The sequence below is a fragment of the Tachysurus fulvidraco genome, chromosome 7 (assembly GCF_022655615.1).
Source record: "Tachysurus fulvidraco isolate hzauxx_2018 chromosome 7, HZAU_PFXX_2.0, whole genome shotgun sequence".
Lineage (NCBI taxonomy): Eukaryota > Metazoa > Chordata > Actinopteri > Siluriformes > Bagridae > Tachysurus > Tachysurus fulvidraco.
Window position 1 is genome coordinate 21,159,555 of NC_062524.1, and position 23,446 is coordinate 21,183,000.

At 41.2% G+C, this 23,446-nt stretch overlaps 1 protein-coding gene and 1 long non-coding RNA gene across 2 annotated transcripts in view; both read right to left on the reverse strand.

Moving 5' to 3' along the window:
• Positions 1-406, reverse strand: part of LOC113660686 — an 18,205-nt gene extending 17,799 nt beyond the window's left edge. Inside the window, exon 1 of the long non-coding RNA XR_003444854.2 lies at positions 296-406. This is a non-coding gene — a long non-coding RNA (uncharacterized LOC113660686). The remainder of the gene's footprint in view (positions 1-295) is intronic.
• A 5,562-nt stretch (positions 407-5,968) lies between these two features.
• Positions 5,969-22,922, reverse strand: LOC113660773 (exportin-5). The gene is made up of 32 exons (XM_027174559.2): positions 22,685-22,922; positions 21,954-22,075; positions 21,796-21,868; positions 21,179-21,316; positions 20,891-21,073; positions 20,686-20,712; positions 20,382-20,567; positions 19,770-19,846; positions 18,799-18,895; positions 18,630-18,713; positions 18,430-18,555; positions 18,249-18,339; positions 18,043-18,165; positions 17,389-17,471; positions 17,138-17,293; positions 15,533-15,574; positions 15,181-15,270; positions 14,805-15,004; positions 13,389-13,488; positions 13,002-13,183; positions 11,845-11,945; positions 11,652-11,748; positions 11,170-11,306; positions 10,859-10,956; positions 10,716-10,762; positions 9,760-9,863; positions 9,610-9,669; positions 9,112-9,209; positions 8,250-8,357; positions 8,029-8,166; positions 7,378-7,542; positions 5,969-6,578 (listed from the first exon to the last, which is right to left on the reverse strand). Exons 1-32 carry the CDS (start codon positions 22,784-22,786, stop codon positions 6,429-6,431), a joined length of 3,585 nt encoding a protein of 1,194 aa, XP_027030360.1. The 5' UTR covers positions 22,787-22,922; the 3' UTR covers positions 5,969-6,428.
• Positions 22,923-23,446: the final 524 nt, after the last annotated feature.

Here is a 23,446-nt window from a genome sequence, read left to right on the forward strand (position 1 = left end):
ATCAGAGTTGTGTCTCTCAGCTTTACCCATAAACACATCACAGGAAAAATCAAGATTTACAGTTTCTCAAATCTGCATCCAAACCTCTCACCATCTGTATCCTGCTCTGTGTATAACTCTATAGTACTATACGCTCAAACTGCAGACCATCTTTGTGCCAAGTAAGCAGAACAGGGCTATAAACACAGCTAGGAACTCACAGCCTTGTCCTGATGAAGTGAGGGATTGCCGCGGCCTGGACAGGAGAGTCAGAAAAGAAAGAACAAAGAGAAATAGATTAAGAAAAGTGAAGTACCTTGTTGGAGCATCTTTCCTGGAGCAGTCTGAGTGTGCATATGTGTATGTGTGTGCATGTGTGTGGGTGTGTGTCCTGTTGCTGCTGCTGCTGTCCTGTCTGAGATAGAGGATCAGCAAGAGAGAGAGAGAGAGAGAGAGAGAGAGAGAGAGAGAGAGAGAGAGAGAGAGAGAGAGAGAGAGAGAGAGAGAGAGAGAGAGAGAGACTAACTGAAACGCCCCCTTCGGACAGGGTGGAGAGGTGGGGTATTTGAAAAAAGAAGAGAAAAAAGGGAAAGAAAAAAATCTGCTTAGTTAATCCTCCAACCATGTCTCGTTCGTTGCTCAGTCCATGAACACACAGACACACACACCCTCACACACACTCACACACACAGACTCCGCCTACTTCTCCTTATTACTCTATATTAATATTAATATGGTGCAATTAATCTGATAGAGAGACAGACATATGTTGGGTGTATCTGCAGCCAGGCTCCTGGTGTGTGTGTGTGTGTGTGTGTGTGTGTGTGTGTGTGTGTGTGTGTGTGTGTGTGTGTGTGTGTGTGTGTGTGTGTGTGTGTGTGTATCGAGAGAGAGAGAGAGAGAGAGAGAGAGAGAGAGAGAGAGAGAGAGAGAGAGAGGATTAACAGCTGCATTTTCATCTCTCACTCCATACCTGCAGTCCATCCATCCTTTTAATCTGTAGAAAGAATTTAAGCTTGGACAAGGACGTGTATAAATCAGCGCGCTGTCATTGCAAAGTATTGATTTTTTTTATCTTGCTTTCTTTGCTTTACTGTAAGATGATGTTATGCAAAAAAAAATAGATATGCAAGATATTGAGGATGCAAAATAAATAAATAATGTTCATAAGCAATTAATTACACCTGTACATCTTTTTTAAAATCGCTGAACTTGTACAAAGGTGTATATCATCGTAACCATTCACATGGATGTATTCATGTTAACAGGTTAAAGTTGTTCCTACATGGCCATAGGAGAGATCATGTAGCAATCATCATTATCATCATCACCATCATCATCATCGAGTGTCTGCAGCACATCCAAATTAAAACAAAAGACAACGACAGCAGTTACTATATTTACTGGAAAAATGGGAAATGTCTGATTTATTATATTTGGGAATTTGATTCAAGCTAAACTCTACAGAACTCTACTGAAGCTGAACCTGAGGAGAGTAATCAAAAAATTAGCCAACAAATCGATGTCTGTTTAAAGAGACAGGTGCATTCTCATTACAAATATGGACCATCAGTATATACAGATCTGATCTGAGTAAAAAATGAGATCCTTCGTCTGAAGTCATACAGCTACAAACTGTTACACTAAGAACAAACCTAAAAAAAACACCATATATATATATATCGATCTCCCAGACAGGCACACAAAGACATAGTGCATCTCGAACACTAGAAAAACTAAGCCATGTCTCACTTCGGTAAAGAGCGCCGACAAACAGGGTGGGGAGGGAGAGATCAGACGTGTGTACAGTAAGTGGGGGCAGGGAGGAAGACGAGCGGAAGACCGTGTGGCCTATGGCACGCGATGGGACACATTTTGGGTCTTGAGCAGAGCCATTAGGACACCTGACTGCACCCTGTGAAGGCACAGGACAAAGACAGACACCAAGAATCCAGCCATCTGTTTGCCCTCATTAGAAACACAGACTGGGTGTAGTGGGTGATGAAAAGTACATCACATTTAAAAACAAAAAACAGTTTTTTTTAAAAATCAAATTCCACCAAAGGCATCAAAATAAATAGCACATGTGGCTCTTTCTCTGAAATCCCAATCACAAACACGCAAAAGTAAAACATCGATAAGGACAAAAATGTGATTCACTAGAGGATGAAGTTAATCTCTGGAACTTCAATCAATCATTTCTAGAATTTCTGACAAATTTCCTCCTCAGAAAACAAAACATTCATGAGCATTCAACACACAGAGTTGCAATATTATACCTCAGATTTAACACATTCAGTTTTCTACCAATTCAACTTTATTTCGTTTGTATAGAACTTTTAACAGGGGATAATTTTACAAAGCTGCTTTACAGAAATATGTTGATTTCGAATATACTAAATTTATCCCTAATGATCAAACCAGAGGTGAAGGTGTAGAGGAAAATCTCCCTGAGATGATATGAGGAAGAAACCTTGAGAGGAACCAGTCTCAAAAGCGAACGCATTCTCATCATGAGAGGAATTTCTGAATTCATTACAATTTTTATTTTCATTTAATTTAAATCATTAACTGTTGGAGACTTAAATGAAGAGTGCTGGTAAAATGGAGACTACAGTGAGTGAAAAATAAATCTATCCTACAGGTTACAGTACAATCCTTCAATCTTACTGTCTTAACGGGGTTCACGAGTAAGATTAAGCGTTTCACCAGTACACCAGCAGAATGGAAACGGACTTTTTCAATCCGTATAAACAAATAAGTGAGTTACTTAATCACGGCATGTCTGATATAAAATGAGTCAGCGTGAGATGTTTGTTTTTCCCTCTGTCGTATAACCTTACAGAGAATTTTAATGGTTGAAGAAAACACCTCCAAACCTTTTTCAAAGATAGAAACATCTGTATTAACCTTCCACTTTTAACCTTTTCTATGAATATACTGACCCTAGTAGATTAGGGGAAAACAGAAAAACTTATAAAGAATTACAAATGATTAAAGTACTTTAAGAATATAAGTCACCGTGGAGTGTGGCATTAAAATAAAATCACTGCTACAGGTAACGTGATCACCCCAAAACCTGGGCAATCTGGTAAAAAAAGAGTTAAGGTGGATAAAACCGCGTCATTTCAAGTTGATCATTTGAAAGAATGAACGTTAGCATGAAAGACTTTGAGAACTGAACACCATCAGCACTTCATTTCCGGAGCTGTTCCTTCAGTCCTGGTGTGAAACGAGGCAGGTGAAATGGCTCTGATGATGCGGCGGCCTAATCTCAGCCAACCTCCCCGTAGACGTGTTTGTATAACATACTGGTCTACAGCTAGGATATTGAACTTTGCAACTCTTTAGTGTACACAGGCTAATTTTTAACTAGCTCAGCGTGATATGTCCAAAACACCAGGTACAATTCCCAAAATCTGCTCTATTAAGATACTGGACCCTTGTAGTAAAGGTACATTATTGATGGTGCACCCCCATCCATCGCTCAAGTAATGGTACTGTTCTGTACTTTATTCCTAAGAGTGTAAAACAGTGTAGAACATTCAGCGCTATCTAAAACTGTCCAATCGAGTGCAAGTCAAAGTCTCTTTTTTGACTGTTGAGGTGTCAGCCAGGGCAAGTAATCGAATGGGACTACTTGTCTTATTAAAGACAAGTACTCATTGGGAGATCCAGCAGAAATCATTTGGCCTTCTCAAAAACTGGGTTTGATCCATATAGTCAAAGGTGATCGGTTAATAAATCATGAACCTGTCATTCTGTGATGAAAAGTACATCACATTTAAAAACAAATAAAGAAAAACTAAATTTATTCCACCAATGGCATGAAAATAAATAGGGCTAAAAAGCTTATAAAATATATGCAGAAAGCAATAACTAAAGAGAGGGCCATGGAATATTGAAGAAGGGATTAAAAAAAAAAACAGGGAAAAAAGTTTTTAATCTCTGGTTAATAGTTTGTATTATTGTTGTGATGCATCAGATCGACACTTTGTCTTAAGATTAGAGTTTATGCTTATTTTCCAAACGTTTTTTTGAAAGTATATCAGTTTAAAAAAACGCATGAAATTCTCATCTTTACATCTATAGTAATGGAATTGTGATGATTATGCCGATGTTTCATGTCGATCATTTGAAGGAATGAACGTTAGCATGAAAGACTTTGAGAACTTAACACTATCAGCGTCTAATTCTTTCACACTTTTCCACCTTTTTCTCTTTATTCTTCTCTTCGTTTCTTTCTTTCGTCCAGTCCTTCCTTTTTGTCTTTCCTTTCTCCAGTCCTTCCTTTTTGTCTTTCCTTTCTCCAGTCCTTCCTTTTTGTCTTTCCTTCCTCCAGCCCTTCCATTCTTTCTTTCCTTCCTTCCCTATATTACTCTTCCTTTTCTTACTTGTCCTTTCTCCACTCTCTTTTCTTTTCCTTTCCCTTCATTTCTCCACTTTTTCTCGACTCTGTCACATTCTTCATTTAATTTTTTCCTTATCTCTCGTTTCACTGCCCCTCTTTTCCTTCTCCTCTATTTTTCAATATTTTAACTTATCTTTTCACATTCTTTATATTATTCTTGCTCACAAATCACCTGCATTTTGGCAGAAAGAAAATCTTAGAGACCGGAAGACTTATTTTGTTGAGGTCCCCTCCCCCCACCCCCCACCGAGTCACATTAGTGACTTTACTCCTTTACTCAGGGAACAAACTTGTTCAGTATACAGATGCAGACAAACTCAGAAGCCTACACAAGGATCTGTTTAAGAGGAAACACATGGCAGTTATTTGTAGCTTATTCCTTAGTGAGGTGATGAAAAGTATTTACGATAAAAGACCCTTCAAACCGGTCATTAAGGACGAGACGCACTGATAGACTGATGTTACTCGTGATTACTAAAACAGCCACTGCACCGGTGAGCAGTGAGTTCAACTAGACATGTGGGCAAGCAGAAAAACTCTACGATTTTTAAACTTTAAATGCTCAAGAATTAAAGGGGGAAAAACAGCAAAATACAATAATATTAAGAAATCATCCATTTTCTGTACTGCTTATTCTTGACAGGGTCTCTGGGTAAATGGAGTCTATCCCCAGGGGTCTCAGGACACAGGATGAGGGCACCCAAGACATGTCATATCCATCACAGGAAACACACACACACGTTCAAACACACATTCTGCCTACAACGTGTGTTTTTGGACTGGAGGAGGAAGAGGGGCTATGCAGAGGAAACAGAAGAACAGAGAGAACATGCAAACACACACACACACTACCTTTGTGTTGAGCAATAGAACATCTCAGCATGTACATAACCGAACCATCAACAGCTCATTCACATCACACCATGGTTCCAAGATGCTTTTCTGCTCACCACGACTGCAAAGAGTGATTATTTAAGCCACTCTGCTGACTCCTCTCATCAGAAAGTTGTTTCCACCCACAGAAATGTTCACTCGCTTCGAGGTTTTTATTTTATGCTCCGTTGTATGTAAACTCTAAAGAGAGCTCTGTGTGTGTTTGTGTGTAAGTAAATAAATAAATAAATAAATCACAGATCAGCAGTTTATGAAATACTCAAACCAGGCCGGCCGACACCAACGCCCGAGTCACATAAATCTGACGTTTTCTTCATTCTGTTGATAAAGTAATTTATATTATGTGGCAGACGTCTTTATTCAAAGCTGCTTCCAATTATCTCATTTATACAACTGAGTTGTGGAGAGTTCAGGGCCTTTTTTTCAGGTGCCCGGCCTCGTGGGATTTGAACTCACAATCTTCTTATCACTAGTCCAATGATTAAATGCAGGTGTATATCTCAACACACAATCACTGTCCACTTTATTATGAACGCCTGCTCATTCATGCATAATATGTATTGCGCATCGTAGAAATGCCGTGATATATATTACAGTGTGGTCTTATAAATCTCCTAAGTGCTCATAAGGGCGTAAGGTATGAGTTATAAAGTCGGACATTAAAAATCGGCACTACACATTGTAGACCTTCGATTCTACATTTATTAAAAACATCAAAATAGAAACAAGACACTTTTTTTTTTTTTTTTTTACATACTGCCTCCTGTACACGATGTATGGCAATTAGTGTTTAACTAAAGTTGTTAAAAAAAAAAAAAATCATTCATGAACATGATGGAATGTAACTCTTGAAATTTACCACGTCATCAGTTTCTATTGGAGAAAACACGCAATATCTGCTATATATTCACTTCTGAGGGAATTTGTAAGAATTCTCTCTTTTTTTTTCCCCGCACTTAACTTCAAATCTCACTGTAATTCCTGTGTGGTTCAACATCAAATAATATTAAACAAAACAAAACAAAATCATCATCCTGTGTCTCCAAGCTTTGTTACGCAAGATGTAAGAAAGTGTTTATTTAAAATAAAAAAAAAAATAAAAAAAAAAAGAGAGAGAGAGAGAACAAAAAAAGTTAAAAAATCCCTAATGTTCATCATGTTCTGGTGAGAAGAGCGCGACCAATCCAGCAGTCTCGCTGTTAACCAAAATGTCTTTGTTAGGCTTCACCTTCTTATAGAGAGAGGGAAGGTTTCGGATGTGGACCTCTTTCTTAAACTGCTGCCCAAGAGGTTTCTGTCGAGAGGAAGAGATGGAAAAAAGAGGAAGGTCAGAGTCTTAAAAGTAACACGAAAACCTGATGCAAAAAAAAAAAAACACATCTCAACTCGACGAATACAATCAAAAAACTTCCACACATTTTATATATATATATATATATATATACACACACACACACACACACACACATACATACACACACACACACACACACACACACACACACACACACACACACACACACACAGTGATCCCTCGTTTATCACGGTTAATGGGGACCGGAACCCCTCGCGAAAGGTGAAACTCTGCGAAGCAGGATTGGCCCTAAGTTTGACCTTTTCACTGATGGTCATCATCTTCCTCTTCCTCTTGGCCTCACTAGAGGAATCTTTCGCAGGGGCACGGCGCATAGGAGGCATTGTAAGGGCTTAACGAAAAGTTAATTTCGAACACAATACGAGACACAGTTGACAGCGTGGACGAGAGTGGTGAGATACAACAAGGGAAGAAGCTGGGAGAGGATGCGATGATGTGCAGCCAATCAGATCAGATCTCGCACCGGGAACCAATCACGTGCCTTGTCTGAGTGCCCGTGGGTATGTACAAAGCCTCGGAGAGAGTTTCTCTCTTTGTCTGGCATCCTGGGAAACCGTTTTTATTTTTCGATGAATATTTTTGAAAAAATCAGCGATGCGCTGAGGCTGCGAAACTTGAACCGCGAAGTGGAGAGGGATTACTGTGTATATGTATCAAAAAACAGTGTATACAGAACAGAAAGGGAGTGGCTCCCCCTTCTGGACGATGTTTGTCTTACCCCTACAGCTCCAGCGATGAGCTTCTTAAACTGGTCTTTTCTCTTCTTTTCGCCGACTTTCTGCGACGCAGGGTTGATGGTTTTCTGGTCGAACTGCTCTAGCAGGTCAGGTTGAACGTTAGGGATCTGGTTCATGATGGTGCGCAGTTCTGGGTACTGAGGCCGCTGTGGACAGAGATACGGTGCTCAGGTTCGTTCGGTTCTGATTGACATTACAGTTTGTTTATTATTTAATACGATGCCCTAGACACCTGTGGATTAGTATTGGGATATATTTAACACAAAATGTCTTTTGCCATCAGCTACACTAATGCTCCTGCAGATTCAGAAATCTCTTGATAATTTATAGTCTGGTCCGAAAGTATTTGAACAGCGATGCGCATTTTAGTCGTTTTGCTGCAGGACACCAATAGAATTGGCTTCATGAAAACATGGTCAAATTGCATTTAACTGTTCCAGCCATATATATATTTTTTGACAGTCCATCTATTGCCACAGGATCTTAAGTAATTGGATGAAACAATCAGGTATTTCCAAGACATTTTGCTCGTTTTAATAACGTATACTGACTTACACACTGTTTAGTCTTACAGTAAGTAAGACTAAAAACAGCTTATCTGTAGCCCGAAGAGAAACAGAAGAGAAAGATACCAGAGCGTCATAGATGAGCAGGGCGAGCTGCGTCAGTGCGGCGCTGCAGCCGTCATGCTGTCCGTGCATCTGCAGACCGCTCAGCACTCTGGTGTACAGCCAGGTCACGGCATCTGGAAGCAAATTTGCACCCACCACCTGCGGGAAAACCGACACTTAAACCGTTTTCTTAAATCAGCTCCGTGAGGTGAATTGTAGGCCTTTTTTTTTTTTTTTGGTACCTGTCTCAACAAAGTCCAGCAGATCAGAGTAGCAGCTCGCTGACAGTTAGTGGTGTCCCTCCATGAGAGAGAGTTAAAGGAGATGGCCAGCAGATTCATGTAGATGTCCTGAAGGTAGAAACGATAACGAAGAAGAAATTCTAATTCATTCGTCTGACAAAAGGTACACACAAATTTTCTTATTACACCTTATAGATCTCTTACGGTCACGGAACCGAATGGACAAAGACATGCGTAAAATTGTGAGCTCTTTGGGGCTTTTTACACCTGGTCACTTCATGTGTTTTCTGTGATCTGATAGCTATCCGATGGTAAAAAGACCAGCTGTAAATGCCCTCCGAAACGTTTTCGGGACGGATATAAATCCGATCGCACAGACCATTTCAGGAGTTGGACTGGGACGCATTTCAGATGAAACTGGACAGGTGTAAATGAATGTGGTTGTTCAAGCCACATACGTCAGCGCTATACTCCTCCCAAACGGAAGTACGTCACTCGCAGGTGACTCGCGAGTCGTGCATCGCGCCAGAAACAAATAACTTGGACGACACGCAGGGTTGGTTTTTTGTAGCAGTTTTTTCTTTTTGATTGCATTATGAAAACCGCATACACCAAAGCATGGTCCATTTTAATTACCCCGGAAATGAGGTAAAATATATTTGCATGTTGGGCAGGAGTAGAAAGATCGGATCGATATCGGATTCGCCAAGACGCATTTATGTGGCCTGATATAAATGGAACAGTTTTAACAAATCAGATAGCTATCGGATCAGAGAAAACACATGAAGTGTCCGGGTGTAAAAAGTCCCTTGGTTAACTGGTTAAATAAACAAACGTCCGACTTGAAATGTCCGGAATTTACCTCGTGTTTAAGAAGACACTTTCCCAGTTCAGTGAGCTCGTCTGAACTCTGTGACGCAGTCAGCTGTGAAGAATCGGTTGCCATCATTTCATCATCCCCTAAAAATAGAACAAAATAATAGAAGAAGAAGAAGAAGAAAATAGAACAAAATAATAGAAGAAGAAGAAGAAGAAGAAGAAGATACAATGGGTTGTGTTCCCAAGCATCCTCTTTTTCTCCTCCGTGCTCGGTGTACACAGAATTCAGAACGTCTCTAATTACTTTCTAACATCATTGTTTTTCCTGCATCCTTGTACTTCGGGATAGCGTTACACAAGATAAAAGTATCCAACAATCATCTAAACTAGACCCGTACGATAGATTAGAGGCAGCAGGCCATACTGCCATCCGTCCTCATTTTTTACTTCACTATTAAATAAAGAAATGCTCACTTCTAAAAAGAGAATTCTAAGAGTTTTATATCTTGGATTTTTTTTTTTTTTTTAGATAAAAAGGTACCGTCTGCGTCCTCTCTGTTTGCTGTCGGTTCGGGCGACTTCCTCGATATGCATGATGCGCCTGGCAAGACAAAAGCGTAAAACGACTCGTTTTAGTAGACGTGTGCTGTCGTGTATAAAAACGGCGGTTTATAGAAATAATGGCACTCACAGAGGAGATCCATGACCTCTCGAGTGGCCAAGCGCACGAGCCGATCTTCCAGCATCTCTTGAGACACCTGATTCTCCTCATAAGCCTCGTCGTCATCTGGACCACTGGTTTAAAACAAACAAACAAACAAACAAATAAATAAATAAAAGATATTACCAGACTGGATCTATATGTTAAGAAAGGCCCAATATACTACAGACACACTTTAATAGGAACACCTGTACACCTATGCAGTTATCAGCCAATCAGAACGCTGTAAAAGTGTGTGTACATTTCAGAAACAACCTTAAGTCTTTACACAAAAAGAAAAACATCCCGTGAAGGGAGGTTGTGGGAGTCTATAACACCTTGTTTGGCTGGTCTGAGCTGACACGAAGGCTCTGGTTACTCAAAAGCACTCTACAATTGGTGGTGAGCGTCTCAGATTCAGAAGCGATCCGCTTTTATAGCCGCATCACCTCAAGGTTTGAGGATCTTGTTCTTTTTCTCTGATCTCTCTTATCGACAAGCGTCCGTGTTTCCATTCACGGAACAATTGCTCACTCGACGTTTTCCATTTTTCCACGACGTTCTGTGTAACCTCGAGACCGTTGTGCGGGTAATTCCCAGCAGGTACTCAAAACAAGCCATTTGGCACCAACATCCATAACGTGGATCTGCCTGATTTTATGTACTGCACTTCTGCCACATGACTGGCTGATTAGATGAATAAACATGCAGGTGAACAGGTGTTCATATTAAAGTCGACGGAGATCGTATATCAAGAAATATGTAGCTGGGGGGGGGGGGGTTGTCAGAAAGCGAGAGCTCAGGATCAGTGAACGAGGAAACTCGAGTTGAGATTTGTGTACGTGTCGATCGGACTCGTCGGCCGTTTTTAGTTATTAAGGCGGATTTTTTTTTATATTTTTGTGGTACGCTAACACACAACAGAATGAAGGCAGCAAATCGCTCACCACACGCTAGTCCTCTGGTTGATGATCTGCCACCGAAGGTTCAGTCTCTGTGAATAACACAGCAGTGGATTTAGAAACCGGCTTCTTTTCATTACTTCGAGGTTTATAGTCATAGTCCTTCGGAATAAGGTGAAGGTTTTTACCTGGAGCAGGTGAGAAAATAGAAGGCCGAGCACCGGACAGAGAAGACTCTCGTAATATTCCCGAGGGCAGGAAGTGACCAGCGGTTTCAGGAACACCCGTGATCACAGATTCCGTTAAGGTGAAAATGACACAGAAAACTCCAGATGCTCAAACCTGACCGTCTTATTATTTTATGTTATATACGTGGATATACATACAGACTCTATAGATTGTGTATATATACACACTGTAGAATATTTTGGTCGACGGAGTAAGTTGAAGATGATGTCCTGCATGGTTCAGTACATCAATGACCTGACATAAAGGATATGAAGCAAAGGGCGTAGCCTGTGGTCAGGAACATGCTCCAGGTGAATAAGAGCAGAACCTACCAGCTTCTCCACCAAGCCCTCTATTGTATAAAAGTCCTGCTGCAAGGCCGGGCCAGCGTGTCCTAGCACATGGTAACTGCAAGAGAATAAGGAACATAAATAAATAAATAAAAGTCTCTCAGCACTCTCTCTCTATAAACCTATCACCTATAAAATACATGCAGGATTCGATCCGAGTCAGATTTAGACACCGGACTTCCTATGAACATAAAAAAATAGCATCAAACAGAAAAAGTTAATTGTGTAAAAAATCCATAAACCTGATTACGTGTGAATATTTTCTGTTCAGCGACTACTCCGACTTTTTACTTAGATGATGTAATGCCGTTCTAACCGCTGGTTAAAATGACTACAATCTCAGATCACCTGCTCTCAGGGAGAGAGAGAGAGAGAGAGAGAGAGAGCTTTGAACTTTTCTCACCAGTTGTCATAAAGTGTGCAGAAGAATCCTTGCGTCCGCTCCAGCGCGCTTTTATACACCGGAGAGTCGTACACGTCCGATAACGGCTGAGAGATTCCTGTGCGAAAGTGATTAACGGTTTTAAGATTCGAGTATTCGTGTCTGTATCTACGTCGGACGCGTCGCAAGAGATGTTTAGATGTTTACCGTGTACCTAAAATGAGATTCTTCTCCACATCCATGACGTCGTACGCCCGGGCGAAGGGCTCGCTGAGCCGAGAAAGGTTCTCTGGCAGAAATAAGCTGTTGTGGGTCCTGAAATGAGAATGAGGTACGTGTCATTACAGCTCTGTTTAGCCCATAAACAACACTTGTATTACAAGATTTTACTAGTATTAGTAAGGTACATGAAAGATAATGCTTAAGACGTGTTTAATCACCTAAAGAAACCTTGGCTGAGGCCGCGTACTCTAACTGAAGCCTAATCGATGCTAGCCGGTGATACGGCCTCGTTTTTAACAGTTTAAAAGCGCTCAGAGACATTTAGAAAGCTTTCAGATAGACAGACAAATGTTTCCTACGTGTACGACTCTGTTATTGGAACGTCGGGTGAAAGCTGACGACTTATTTCTTTTGTAATCGGCAAGCGATAAAACAGTGCGAACATGCTTTTATTGGAAATAATCTTCTCAGGGATCATCAGTGGGTTTAAAGTGCTTTATATCTCTACAACAGAAGGTTTTCTGGTTCCGTTGTCAGACTCAGGAAAACTTTGCTACAGCTTTACAGATGACTGTTATAAAAAAATAAATAAATAAATAAATAAATAAAAAACACCAAATAAACCTTTAGCATACGGGATCTTGTGTGAAAGAACAAGAGTATTAACGTAAAGCTTGCATCCATATCTACAGTCTGTGCTGCTGTTACAGACAATCAACCTATAGTCATCGATATGGAATGTAACCGGACATCTGATAAATGGCTGTAGTCAGGACTTGCTGTTATTAATCATTTCTGACCAGCTTTTTGAATTATACGAGCGAGCGAGCGAGCGAACAGACAGACAGGCACAGACGGACAGACAGGCACAGACGGACAGACAGAGACAGGCACAGACGGACAGACAGGCACAAACAGACAGACAGGCACAGACAGGCACAGACAGACAGACAGGCACAGACAGACAGACAGGCACAGACAGACAGACAGGCACAGACAGGCACAGACAGACAGACAGGCACAGACAGGCACAGACAGACAGACAGGCACAGACAGACAGGCACAGACAGACAGGCACAGACAGACAGGCACAGACAGACAGGCACAGACAGACAGGCACAGACAGACAGGCACAGACAGACAGAGCACCTGATGAGCGTGAGCAGATTTGGAAGCAGGGCCAGCAGGGGCTCTGTGGAGGGGTTTCTGTAGATCGCTGCTCCAGCAGGAGAGTATCCCAGTACGAAACCCCCGGCTTTGGCTTCCTCCATGTCAGCAGGCCAGCGTGCTCGCTTCACCACACCCAGAATGGTGTATACACAAAAACTAATCTGAGAATGGACATGAAAGTGTTCAGAAATAAAATGTGTACTTTAAATCTACGCTTCTCACTTACACACAAACATTCGGACATTAAATTATCCCCAAAACCTTTATTTATTATTAACATTTTTATTAACATCTAATCTTAATTTGTTCCGTTTTTAATTAAACACGACTGATATTACTGAGATGGTACGGACGGCTCAGGTTTACCCTTGACCTGTTGATCCCCGTTTGGTCCTCGGTGCCGGGTTCGTTGTTGACCTGATCAGCACCGATAAACGTAATAAAGCTTGCTGGATCTGACAAAACACTGCACACGGGAGAAAAGAGAAAGAAAAACAAACCTAAATGAGTGGTTTTCTCTACATCTCTTAGACGTAGTATTCTTAACTGATTACACTGCCTGACTAATCTGGTTCTTCAGAGTTACTGCACAACTATTTCACTACACCTTCTGTAGTATTACAACCAGGAAATAAATTTGGAACAACTTTTATATAAATCCCAAAATAATCCACTGAAAGGGAAAAAAATGAAATAAATCAATAGAGCTTGCAAAAGGAAGCTGCAACACACAATCAAGTCAGATGACTGCTGAAAAAAATCAGAAAATCAGCAGTGACCTTGTTCCACTGTGTTAATGACCTAGTCCATATACAGGAAAGGCATTCCACTTAAAGGTGGGATATCCACCCCTATGTCCATCCACTCACCCACCCCTATATACATCCATTTATCCACCCACCCCTATATCCATCCATCTATCCACCTACCCCTATATCCATCCATCTATCCACCCACCCCTATATCCATCCATCTATCCACCCACCCCTATATCCATCCACCCATCCATCAACCCACCCCTATATCCATCCATCCACCAACCCCTATATCCATCCACCCACCCAATATCCATCCATCTATCCACCCACCCCTATATCCATCCATCCACCCACCCACCCACCCACCCCTATATGTTTCAAAGCCATTGCTGACATTTGAAATCACCAAAACAAACAAGCTGATCCTATATTAACACGTCCTGCTTCTTGCCTTATCGTAAGCCTTTTTTAGCTTTTCGTTTTTATCCGCCATGTCAATATTTCAACCGCTTTCGGCTAATGTCAGACATGCGCACTGAATACTCTCTCTGCCCATATTGTCAAGACACGCCCCTTTCTGCTCATTGGCTACACGTTTGTTTTGTTAGTCGGCCTGACTCAGTTTTCTGAAGCATTTCTGAAACAACGTATACCCCACCTTTAATTGTGCCGTCTGCGATACGTGTACTGAACGCATCACGTGACCAAACAGCAAGAAAAAAAATGTAGGCCGAATGAAAGGATTGAAGGTTTGACAGTCTGGGTGCAGAGAGTGTGCTTTATTATATCAATTTCTTTGTTAGGCATTTCATGAATCTTTGTACAGAACCAAATAACTAATGTCCAACAAAATGCAGTAAAATCCAAGGTGGCGTGGGTAGAAATTAGAAATTTCATTCCATCACTCATCGCCGATAATTAAATGGACCGTAAAGAGAATTATTTCTAGAAAGCGTCCACTCCCGAGCACACCGGCGGCCTGAACGAACCTTTTAATAACGATTAGCTCTGATATAATCCGTACCTGTACATCTCCTCTGAGAGCCAGTGTGCAGTTACAGGGGTCATGAGCTCTTCTAAGAAGGCCTTCTGCTTGTTGTAGTCTTTAAACTGGTTGCTGATGAGCACCAGCGCCTCGATGAGTGCACACTTCTCCATCTGAGTCAGCAGCAGCTCGTTGGTAAACAGCTCCTTCACTCGAGTGTAAAGCATGTCAAAGCACGGCTGAAAGAAAGAAATACGCTGTCAGGTCGCATCGGTTCTGTCTAGGGCTTCTTGTTTTTAGGGTTTATTTACGTTTCACATAACACATGACTCGGATTCAATATTAAAGAATAGGGTTACAGAAAATAAAGCCTTTTGTTCTACTATCGCATGAATAAATAATTCTAGGAGTCTACCAGTATAAACTCCGGATAATCTCGACACATCTTGATGATGGATGAGCAGGCGTGTCTTCGGACGTTCTTCACTGCCCGCGTTCGAGGAGCCTGTAAATGTGGCATTTCATAAAAACAGACTGTCACTTTAGAATACAGGCACCAGCTCCGTGTTCTGTTCAGATGAGCAGATTTCTTCTAAGGGGTCGTAATTTGTCGTGCAGATTTCTGTTTGATTTAAGTAGCGCGATATTGGACGAGGATAAAACGTTCAGCAAATCCTGTGAGATGAAGTTATTATTGGCCAGAAAGTAATATGTGATGTAAATATTCATGTTAATGATTTAAATAAAACCATTTCATGAACTCTTACCTTGATTTCTTCAACCACTTCAAATGTGATGGCAGGAAATAGCTTTAAGCGACACACACACACACACACACACACACACACACACACACACACACACACACACACACACACACAAGGATGCATTAAATTACATGTTCAAATCAGCCACTTATATATCTATCTATATCCATCTATCCATCCATCTCTCCATATCCACCCATCCTACCATCCTGATCCATCTATCCACCCACCCCATATCATTTTATCCATCCACCCACCCACCCCTATATCTATCTATCCATCCATCAACCCACCCCTAACAATTTATCCATCCACCCACCCCTATATCCATCCACCCATCCATCCATCAACCCACCCCTATCAATTTATCCATCCACCCACCCCTATAACCATCCATCCACCCACCCCTATATCCATCCACCCATCCATCCATCAACCCACCCCTATCAATTTATCCATCCACCCACCCCTATAACCATCCATCTACCTACCCCTATATCTATCCACCAATCCATCCACCGACCCCTATATTCATCCATCCATCCACCCCTCCCTATATCCATCCATCCACCCATCCCTATATCCATCCATCTATCCACTCACCCCTATATCCATCCATCCACCTACCCCTATATCTATCCACCCATCCATCCACCCACCCCTATATCCATACATCCATCCACCCCTATATTCATCCATGCATCCACCCATCCATCCACCCACTCCTATATCCATCCATCCATCCATCCACCCCTATATCCATCCATCCATCCACCCCATATCAATTTATTCATCCACCCACCCTCATATCCATCCATCCATCCATCCATCCACCCACCCCTATATCCATCCATCTATCCACCCACCCCTATATCCATCCATCTATCCACCCACCCCTATATCCATCCATCCACCTACCCCTATATCTATCCACCCATCCATCCACCCCTATATCCATCCATCCATCCATCCACCCACCCCTATATTCATCCATACATCCACCCACCCATCCACACCTATATCCATCCATCCATCCACCCCTATATCCATCCATCTATCCACCCACCCACCTACCCCATATCTATCCACCCATCCATTCACCCACCCCTATATCCATCCATCCATCCATCCATCCACCCCTATATCAATTTATTCATCCACCCACCCTCATATCCATCCATCCACCTACCCCTATATATATCCATCCATACATCCACCCCATATTCATTTATCCATCCACGCTCCCCTATATCCATTTATCCATCCACCCACCCCATATCCATCCATCCACCCTTGGATCTTATCTACAAAGGGCAGGTGTATGTGGAGGTTTTCATTCCAAACAAGCAGGAGCCACACTTGACTGTACCTGTTTAAACAGTTTATCAGTAGAGCTTTTAGTAGACTAACGCACGGCTTCTGCTCGGTTGGACTGAAACTTGCGCCCAAAACAGTCCTTTCCAATACACTGGACTGCCCTGGACTTTTGGTTCTATAGTGAAGACTTTCTCAGGTATAAATAAGTATAGAAAATAGACATGTGTGTGTGTAGTGCTAATGAGAACGTGGTGTACAACTGAACTGAAGCACATGGAGATATCTCACCTTGAAGAATACTTGGGGTAGAATTTCTGGGCGATGCAAGACAAAGGGGAAGAGAGTGGAGAGGTTGGTGAGGATGCAGGACAGGATGACGGGATCACGCGTCTCGTAGTTCACTACAGCGTGCAGAAGCTCTATGCCTTGATCAACAGGCAGCTTCTATTCAATAAGAGAAGCAGGAGAGGAACAGAGCATAATGTGAAACGAGATAATTTTACAAAGATGTATTAATTAACAAGAGATATAAGGTATACCTCCTTCTCCAAGACTTTAAAAAGCGTTCCCATCACACTGTCTGTGAAAAAGGTCATGGCTTCCCACTGCACGGCTGTTTTAGCTGTTCAAGAGAAACAAACCAGAACTGGAATTATTATCTCTGTATATTGCCTCAGTTCAAACCATTTGTGTGGGACATTTTACTAAACACATAATCATCCTAAACATAATCATGCTCGCTGGAGAGAGAAAAAACAAAACAAAACACACGCTGGTTATGCTAATCGAAGAAAAGACCAGAACTCAATAGACTTAATCTATGTGACAGAAGTTATACACAAGAAAAGCTAAATCTGTCAAACAAACTAGATGGATTTCTCAGAAGCTCAGACCGGAAACATTCAAAATGACTGAGTAAACATTTCAAAAACTGAAACTAGACATTGCTGCCATTTACAAGGTTGAATTGTATCATAAAGTCACACATTATTATTATTATTATTATTATTATTATTATTATTATTGTTATTATTATTATTAGCATGTTATCTGTACTGCTGATTGATTTCAGGCAGATTATGACAGTCACTGGACAGATATACCTTCATAAAGATCACTGAAAAACGCAGTCAGACATGATACAGAAAAGCTCAATGGACGAAACATCCACAAAGGTCAAGATTTAAACTCACACAGAGCATTTCCAGTGTTGAGGTTGAGCTGATATTGTAACCATTCCCCAGCAATCTGGAAGGCTTCAAGAGGAGCAATCTTACAAGAATGGCGAATTACGTCACCCTGCTGGGCCCGAAAAGCTATAGAAATGAATAATAATAAAAATATGATGTTAGGATCTAAGCCCTGTACGATTCCTACAGCTAATAAGCAGTTTGCTTACAGTGAAAGAAAGCATTGAAGTCCTCGTCGCTGTCGAAGTCCACGCGGGTGTATTCGCAAGCCGGACTGTCGTTCTTCGATGGGAATCCTGACTGCAAATGACAAATAAAAATTACTACAGCACAACAACCTTTTGGAAATGGTAGGTCAATAAATGCCTATTTCCCCCTCGCTCTACTCACCTTCACAAGGTTGGTCATGGTTGCATTTAAATATTTAACAACCATCTGTATAACAACAGGCTCCTTAGATAAAACTTCGTGTCTGAAAATGTTTCCCCAGGTCGTCTGTGTGCAAGATCTAAGAAACTGTTTGCACGGCATTGTTAGGTACATACATTTCATTCCCCGGCTCAATGCATAATCGTTTGAAGGCATTTTACCTGACTGGGGTGAGAAGTGAAGGCGAGGAAGGCTTCCAGGTATTTACCTAGGTTAGCAGGCACCTCCACTTCCACAGGTGAACCCTACGCCAAAACATGACCATCAGCTTCCACGTGATTACGATACATGTATATATGATGAAAAACGTCACACAAAGAACAGGCTTACCACTAAGGCGCAGAGCTGGCTGCCTAGAGCACACAGCACCTGGCATAACCTCTTCAGGAAGGTGTATCTTATCTCGCTGGGCCCCACTTCCACTGATCTACAGTTAAAATTACAAAATGACTGGTCATGTGGGCACAGTGGGCGTTCTGGGGAAAACCAGTCTGATCAAAGCTGTTTGACAACTGGACTTTATTTTAAAAAAAAAACTAAAAAAAAACAAACAAATATAACATTTCAACAAAACGTACAAATTTCTAAACATTTTGTCTGCTTGAAGCTTGAATAGAAGAACAGAAGCCTTTATTTGTGTCACATATACATTACAGACCCTTTTTTTCACATTTCCCAACATTGGAATTTTGGGGTCAGAGCACAGGGTCAGCCATGATACAGCATGTGTATCAAGAGAGAGAGGGTTAAGGGCCTCGAACAAGGGCCCAATTGTAGCAGCTTTGCAGCACTGGGGCTTGAACCCTGATCTGTCAATCACAACCCAGGTCATGAACTGCATGTGCAGTAGAATCTGGCAGACACCCTTATCCAGAACGACTTGAGTTTTAATCTCATTTTAGCAGCTTGCTTGCTGGGATTCAAACTCACAACAGCTCACTTCAAACCAGTTCAGAACCCAGTTCAATTAATCAGTGACTAGTTCTGGACTGATGTGTATATTTCAGCACTGGTTTCATCAAATGGAGTGACTGATTATTTAAATTTAGTATATAGAAGCTGAGTTTACCTGCAGTGTTGATGCTTTTCAGCAGAGACAATGAAATTTGAATGTAACTCCTCTTTAAAATGCCTGAACAGTCCTTACGGTTGTGATACACGCAGAAGAGAGAGAGTGTGTTCAGGGAAATATGTTATTTTCCGGATTATGTGTAGTAGAAAACCTCCGGGGTTTTCCCAACCCTTCTGACACGTTTAAATGACTCATTAGTAGTGTGTTACAAAGAGCAGTTAAGACTTACTGGGCGGCCGACAGAATGTAGTGCATGGCCACGTCGTCAAAGAGCACCATGAGTGGCTTCCTGTCTTCCAGTTTCCCCTGTACAGAGGTCAGAAATGACACAGCAAACAGATAGTACACATCCGACATGTATTGATATCTAATGTATTTATCAGAGTTGGTTGTTTGTTTAGAATCTAAGCTTAATGCCATTCGTGCAATTATGTAATTAATTATCGGTGTCTGGAAAACAACGGCCGATGTTTATGCCGGTTTTCTGCCGTGCAGTTTGCGTGATTCTTTAATGTCAGATCCCTGTTCATGACTAACAGGAGTGAAACACAGTGTGACCCGTCCAGTCTCAAGCCTTAGGATTCAAAGCTTGTGCATGTTGAGATACTTTGCTGCCCACCGTGTCCGTATAGACTGCTTATTTGATGTACTGTAGCCTTCCTGTCAGCTTGAACCTGCCAGGCTGTTCTCATTAGTCCTTGGTCATTAACTAAGAGCTGCTGCAACATGTTTGGCTCATCGGATAACTAAAAAGTCAATCAGGTGTACAGGTGGTCCTAACGTCAGGTCGGTGAGTGTATTCTCATTATATTTGACAGTGTTTCGACAACATTTCACTCACTTTCCTGCTGATTGCTATGAGCAGACATTCAGCAGCCTCCAGTTGAAGCTCCGGTTCGCTCAGGAGTAAGCACAAGATCTCTAGTAACCGGCAGCTGTTGTTTGTGATGTGAATCAGAGCAACCCAGTCTGTGTACCCAGCCAGAGTGTTTAAGGTGGTCACGCTGACTCGGCAATGAGCTTTAGCCTGACAAAAGAAAGGCAAGAACAACATTTTATTAAAAATTGTGATGCCGTGGCAAAGTACGCTCTGCATTTGTAAGTGAAAAGCAATCACTGACAGCACAGTTCAGCTTGAGCTTTACCTTTAACTCCTGTCCTGGAAGTACTTTCTGGGGGACAAAAGCAAGAAGAGAGAAAGATCAGGAAAATTACATGCACACTGGACAGAGTACATAATCGAGTACCCAACCTTTGTGTGAGGCATACATGCTTATAACTTTAAGTAGTGTTCTTTCTGCTCTGAACAGATATTTACATGTCTTTATGTCCTACTCTATTCGATCCTACCAGATTCCTGTACTCGTCGACGTGCTGCTGCAGAATGGTCAGGAGGAAGTTAAAGATGCTGTCCATATTCTGCGTCAGTGTTTGTTGGATGTCTCTCCGGCGCTGATGGGGCAGAGTCTGGAACGTGATCACATCCTCGGCCAGCCGCAGCAGGATCAGCATCACCAGCTCCGTCTGTGTGTCCTGAATAAGAGGAATTACAAGACGTTTTGTCGAAGAGTTGGGAGTCAGAGCAGCACAATGCGAGTATGCAATCGCGTGACAGCCAAGCACATAAACAACATGTACCCCAAATGTAGTGAGTGTTTCCATCTCTTTCAGCATATCTGGCCACTGTTGAGGCCATTCTCTCTTGATCATCTCCACCACAATCCTCGAAAGAGCATCTTTAATATGACTCTCCTCTTCCAAGATGGGATATGTTCCCTGTGTAAATAAAAGACTGATCACCGCTCACATCACATCTAAAATCATGAATTTTTACAGGGAATTCACCGAGTCGTTTCCCATCACGGTTCCTAGAACGTTCTAGGTGTGGACACGGTTATACCTGAGAAGTCTGAATTTCTGGGCTACTGTATATACATACTCACAAAATCTCGTTTTAAACCAAATAATTGGAACATAAGGCACGTCCTAAGTCACGTAGTTATGCACTGTTTCATATCATTTCGTAGCGTAAACAGTATCAGTAGTATTTTTACACTGATTCCAAAAGGAACTGAGCTTCATGTACCGGGATGATGCACTCATTCAACCAAAGAAAAATGAAGTGTGGAATGCACACTTCACGCATCAGTTGCGGCTTTGCTAATGTAGCGGAAGAGGGGCAGAAGTGCCGGGTACTGACACTGAATGAGAACAAAACAGAAATATGAGGCCTGGCAACCCTGTTCACTACTCACATTGGTCAGCATCTCCATAATGCAGTCTTTCAAATGCACTTTATCTTGCTGTGGCATGTCGTTCCACTGGAACCTGGTTACACAACATACAGACCATTGGTGTATAGTCTAACACAGAAATATTAACTTTTGTGGTTTATACGTAAAGTCGTACTTACTTTATAACATGTTCCAATATTTGTAATCCAAAATGTCTCACCACCGCCGCCTGGGATTTATCTGCCAGCTGAATGCCACATGGTATACAAAACGGGCATTTTTCTTTGAATTCCTCACAAAACTGAAACAAAAATCAATTGTTATTAACTTAAAATTAAAAAAATGCTATATTTCGCACGATACACGATTTCACAGGTAGCTACGTTATGTGGATTAAAAAGTAAATTAATAGTAAATATTCTTTTTAATAATCACCACCGGCTTGTTTATTTAATTATTTAGTTTTCTAATGGTCGATAAATACCGAGAAACCGTGATATTTTACCACTACGTTATCGCGGTTACCGTGGAAACCCCAAACCGTAACACCTCTCTCTACATGTAGCATACGGGCTGTGTCCCAAATATATTCGTATAGCACAAGAAGTGCACTATATATGGCACATACATAAACATTCATCACACTATATAACAAGTGCACTAGAATAGGGGAAAGAAACTATTTAGGACAAAGTCACGGACAGATGTTTATTTAGCTAACTGCTAAACGTCAATAACCGAGATATATAACGTAGAAATACATCTAGCTATAAAGTTTATTTATCTAAGTACACTTGAAATGTAGTGAGGTCTAAATGTTTGTTTAAAAACGTTAGCTTTAGCCGGGCAGCAGTTTAGCAGCCCCAGCTAAACACTGTTAGCCGTGTAGCTAATCGGTTCTCATAAGCACCTTCAAAGCCTCCAGTCGGTACCGCTGATTGGTTTCCGAGTCCATCATGACGGTCACAGCCTTAATGAGCTGCTCGCACATCGCATCTACCGGCTCTGTCATGACTGCAACAACCGAGCAACACGTTCACTGCTCACGTAGCAAATCCAGCTAGCGGCACGCGCTTATGAGGCGCTTTAACGGAGGTGCTGTGCAACAGCGTGCATGCAGCTGCAACGCCGGGCAGCCCAAGGGGATCATGGGAAATGAAGTTCTTCCTGGGACGCCATTAGAATGAGCTTCATGACGTACAGACGAGAGACAATGAACTGTTTACTGTTCATTCAAAACATTTAAATCACCTTTTACTTGTATTTGAAAATTAGAGGACGACGCATTCGAAGTATATTTCATATATGATTATTTTTTATAAAAAATAAAGTAAATGCTATATGAAGCATCATCATTATTATTATTATTATTATTATTATTATTATTATTATTATTATTATTATTATTATCATCACCATCATCATCATTATTATTATTATTAGAATTATTTGTTTGTTTGTTAAGTTATGTTATTTATTTATTTATTTTTAGTAACTTGTTATTTAGACAAAATGTTGTAATTTTAATATATTTCCATTTTTAAAACGTTATTTATGTGTTTGCTGAGTCATTAAATTTCAATTAATTAAATGGTGTTCATATAGAATTTTATAATTAATTCAATATTGAATGACTATCTAATTGTTGTTCAGACTATGATTTATTTGTTTG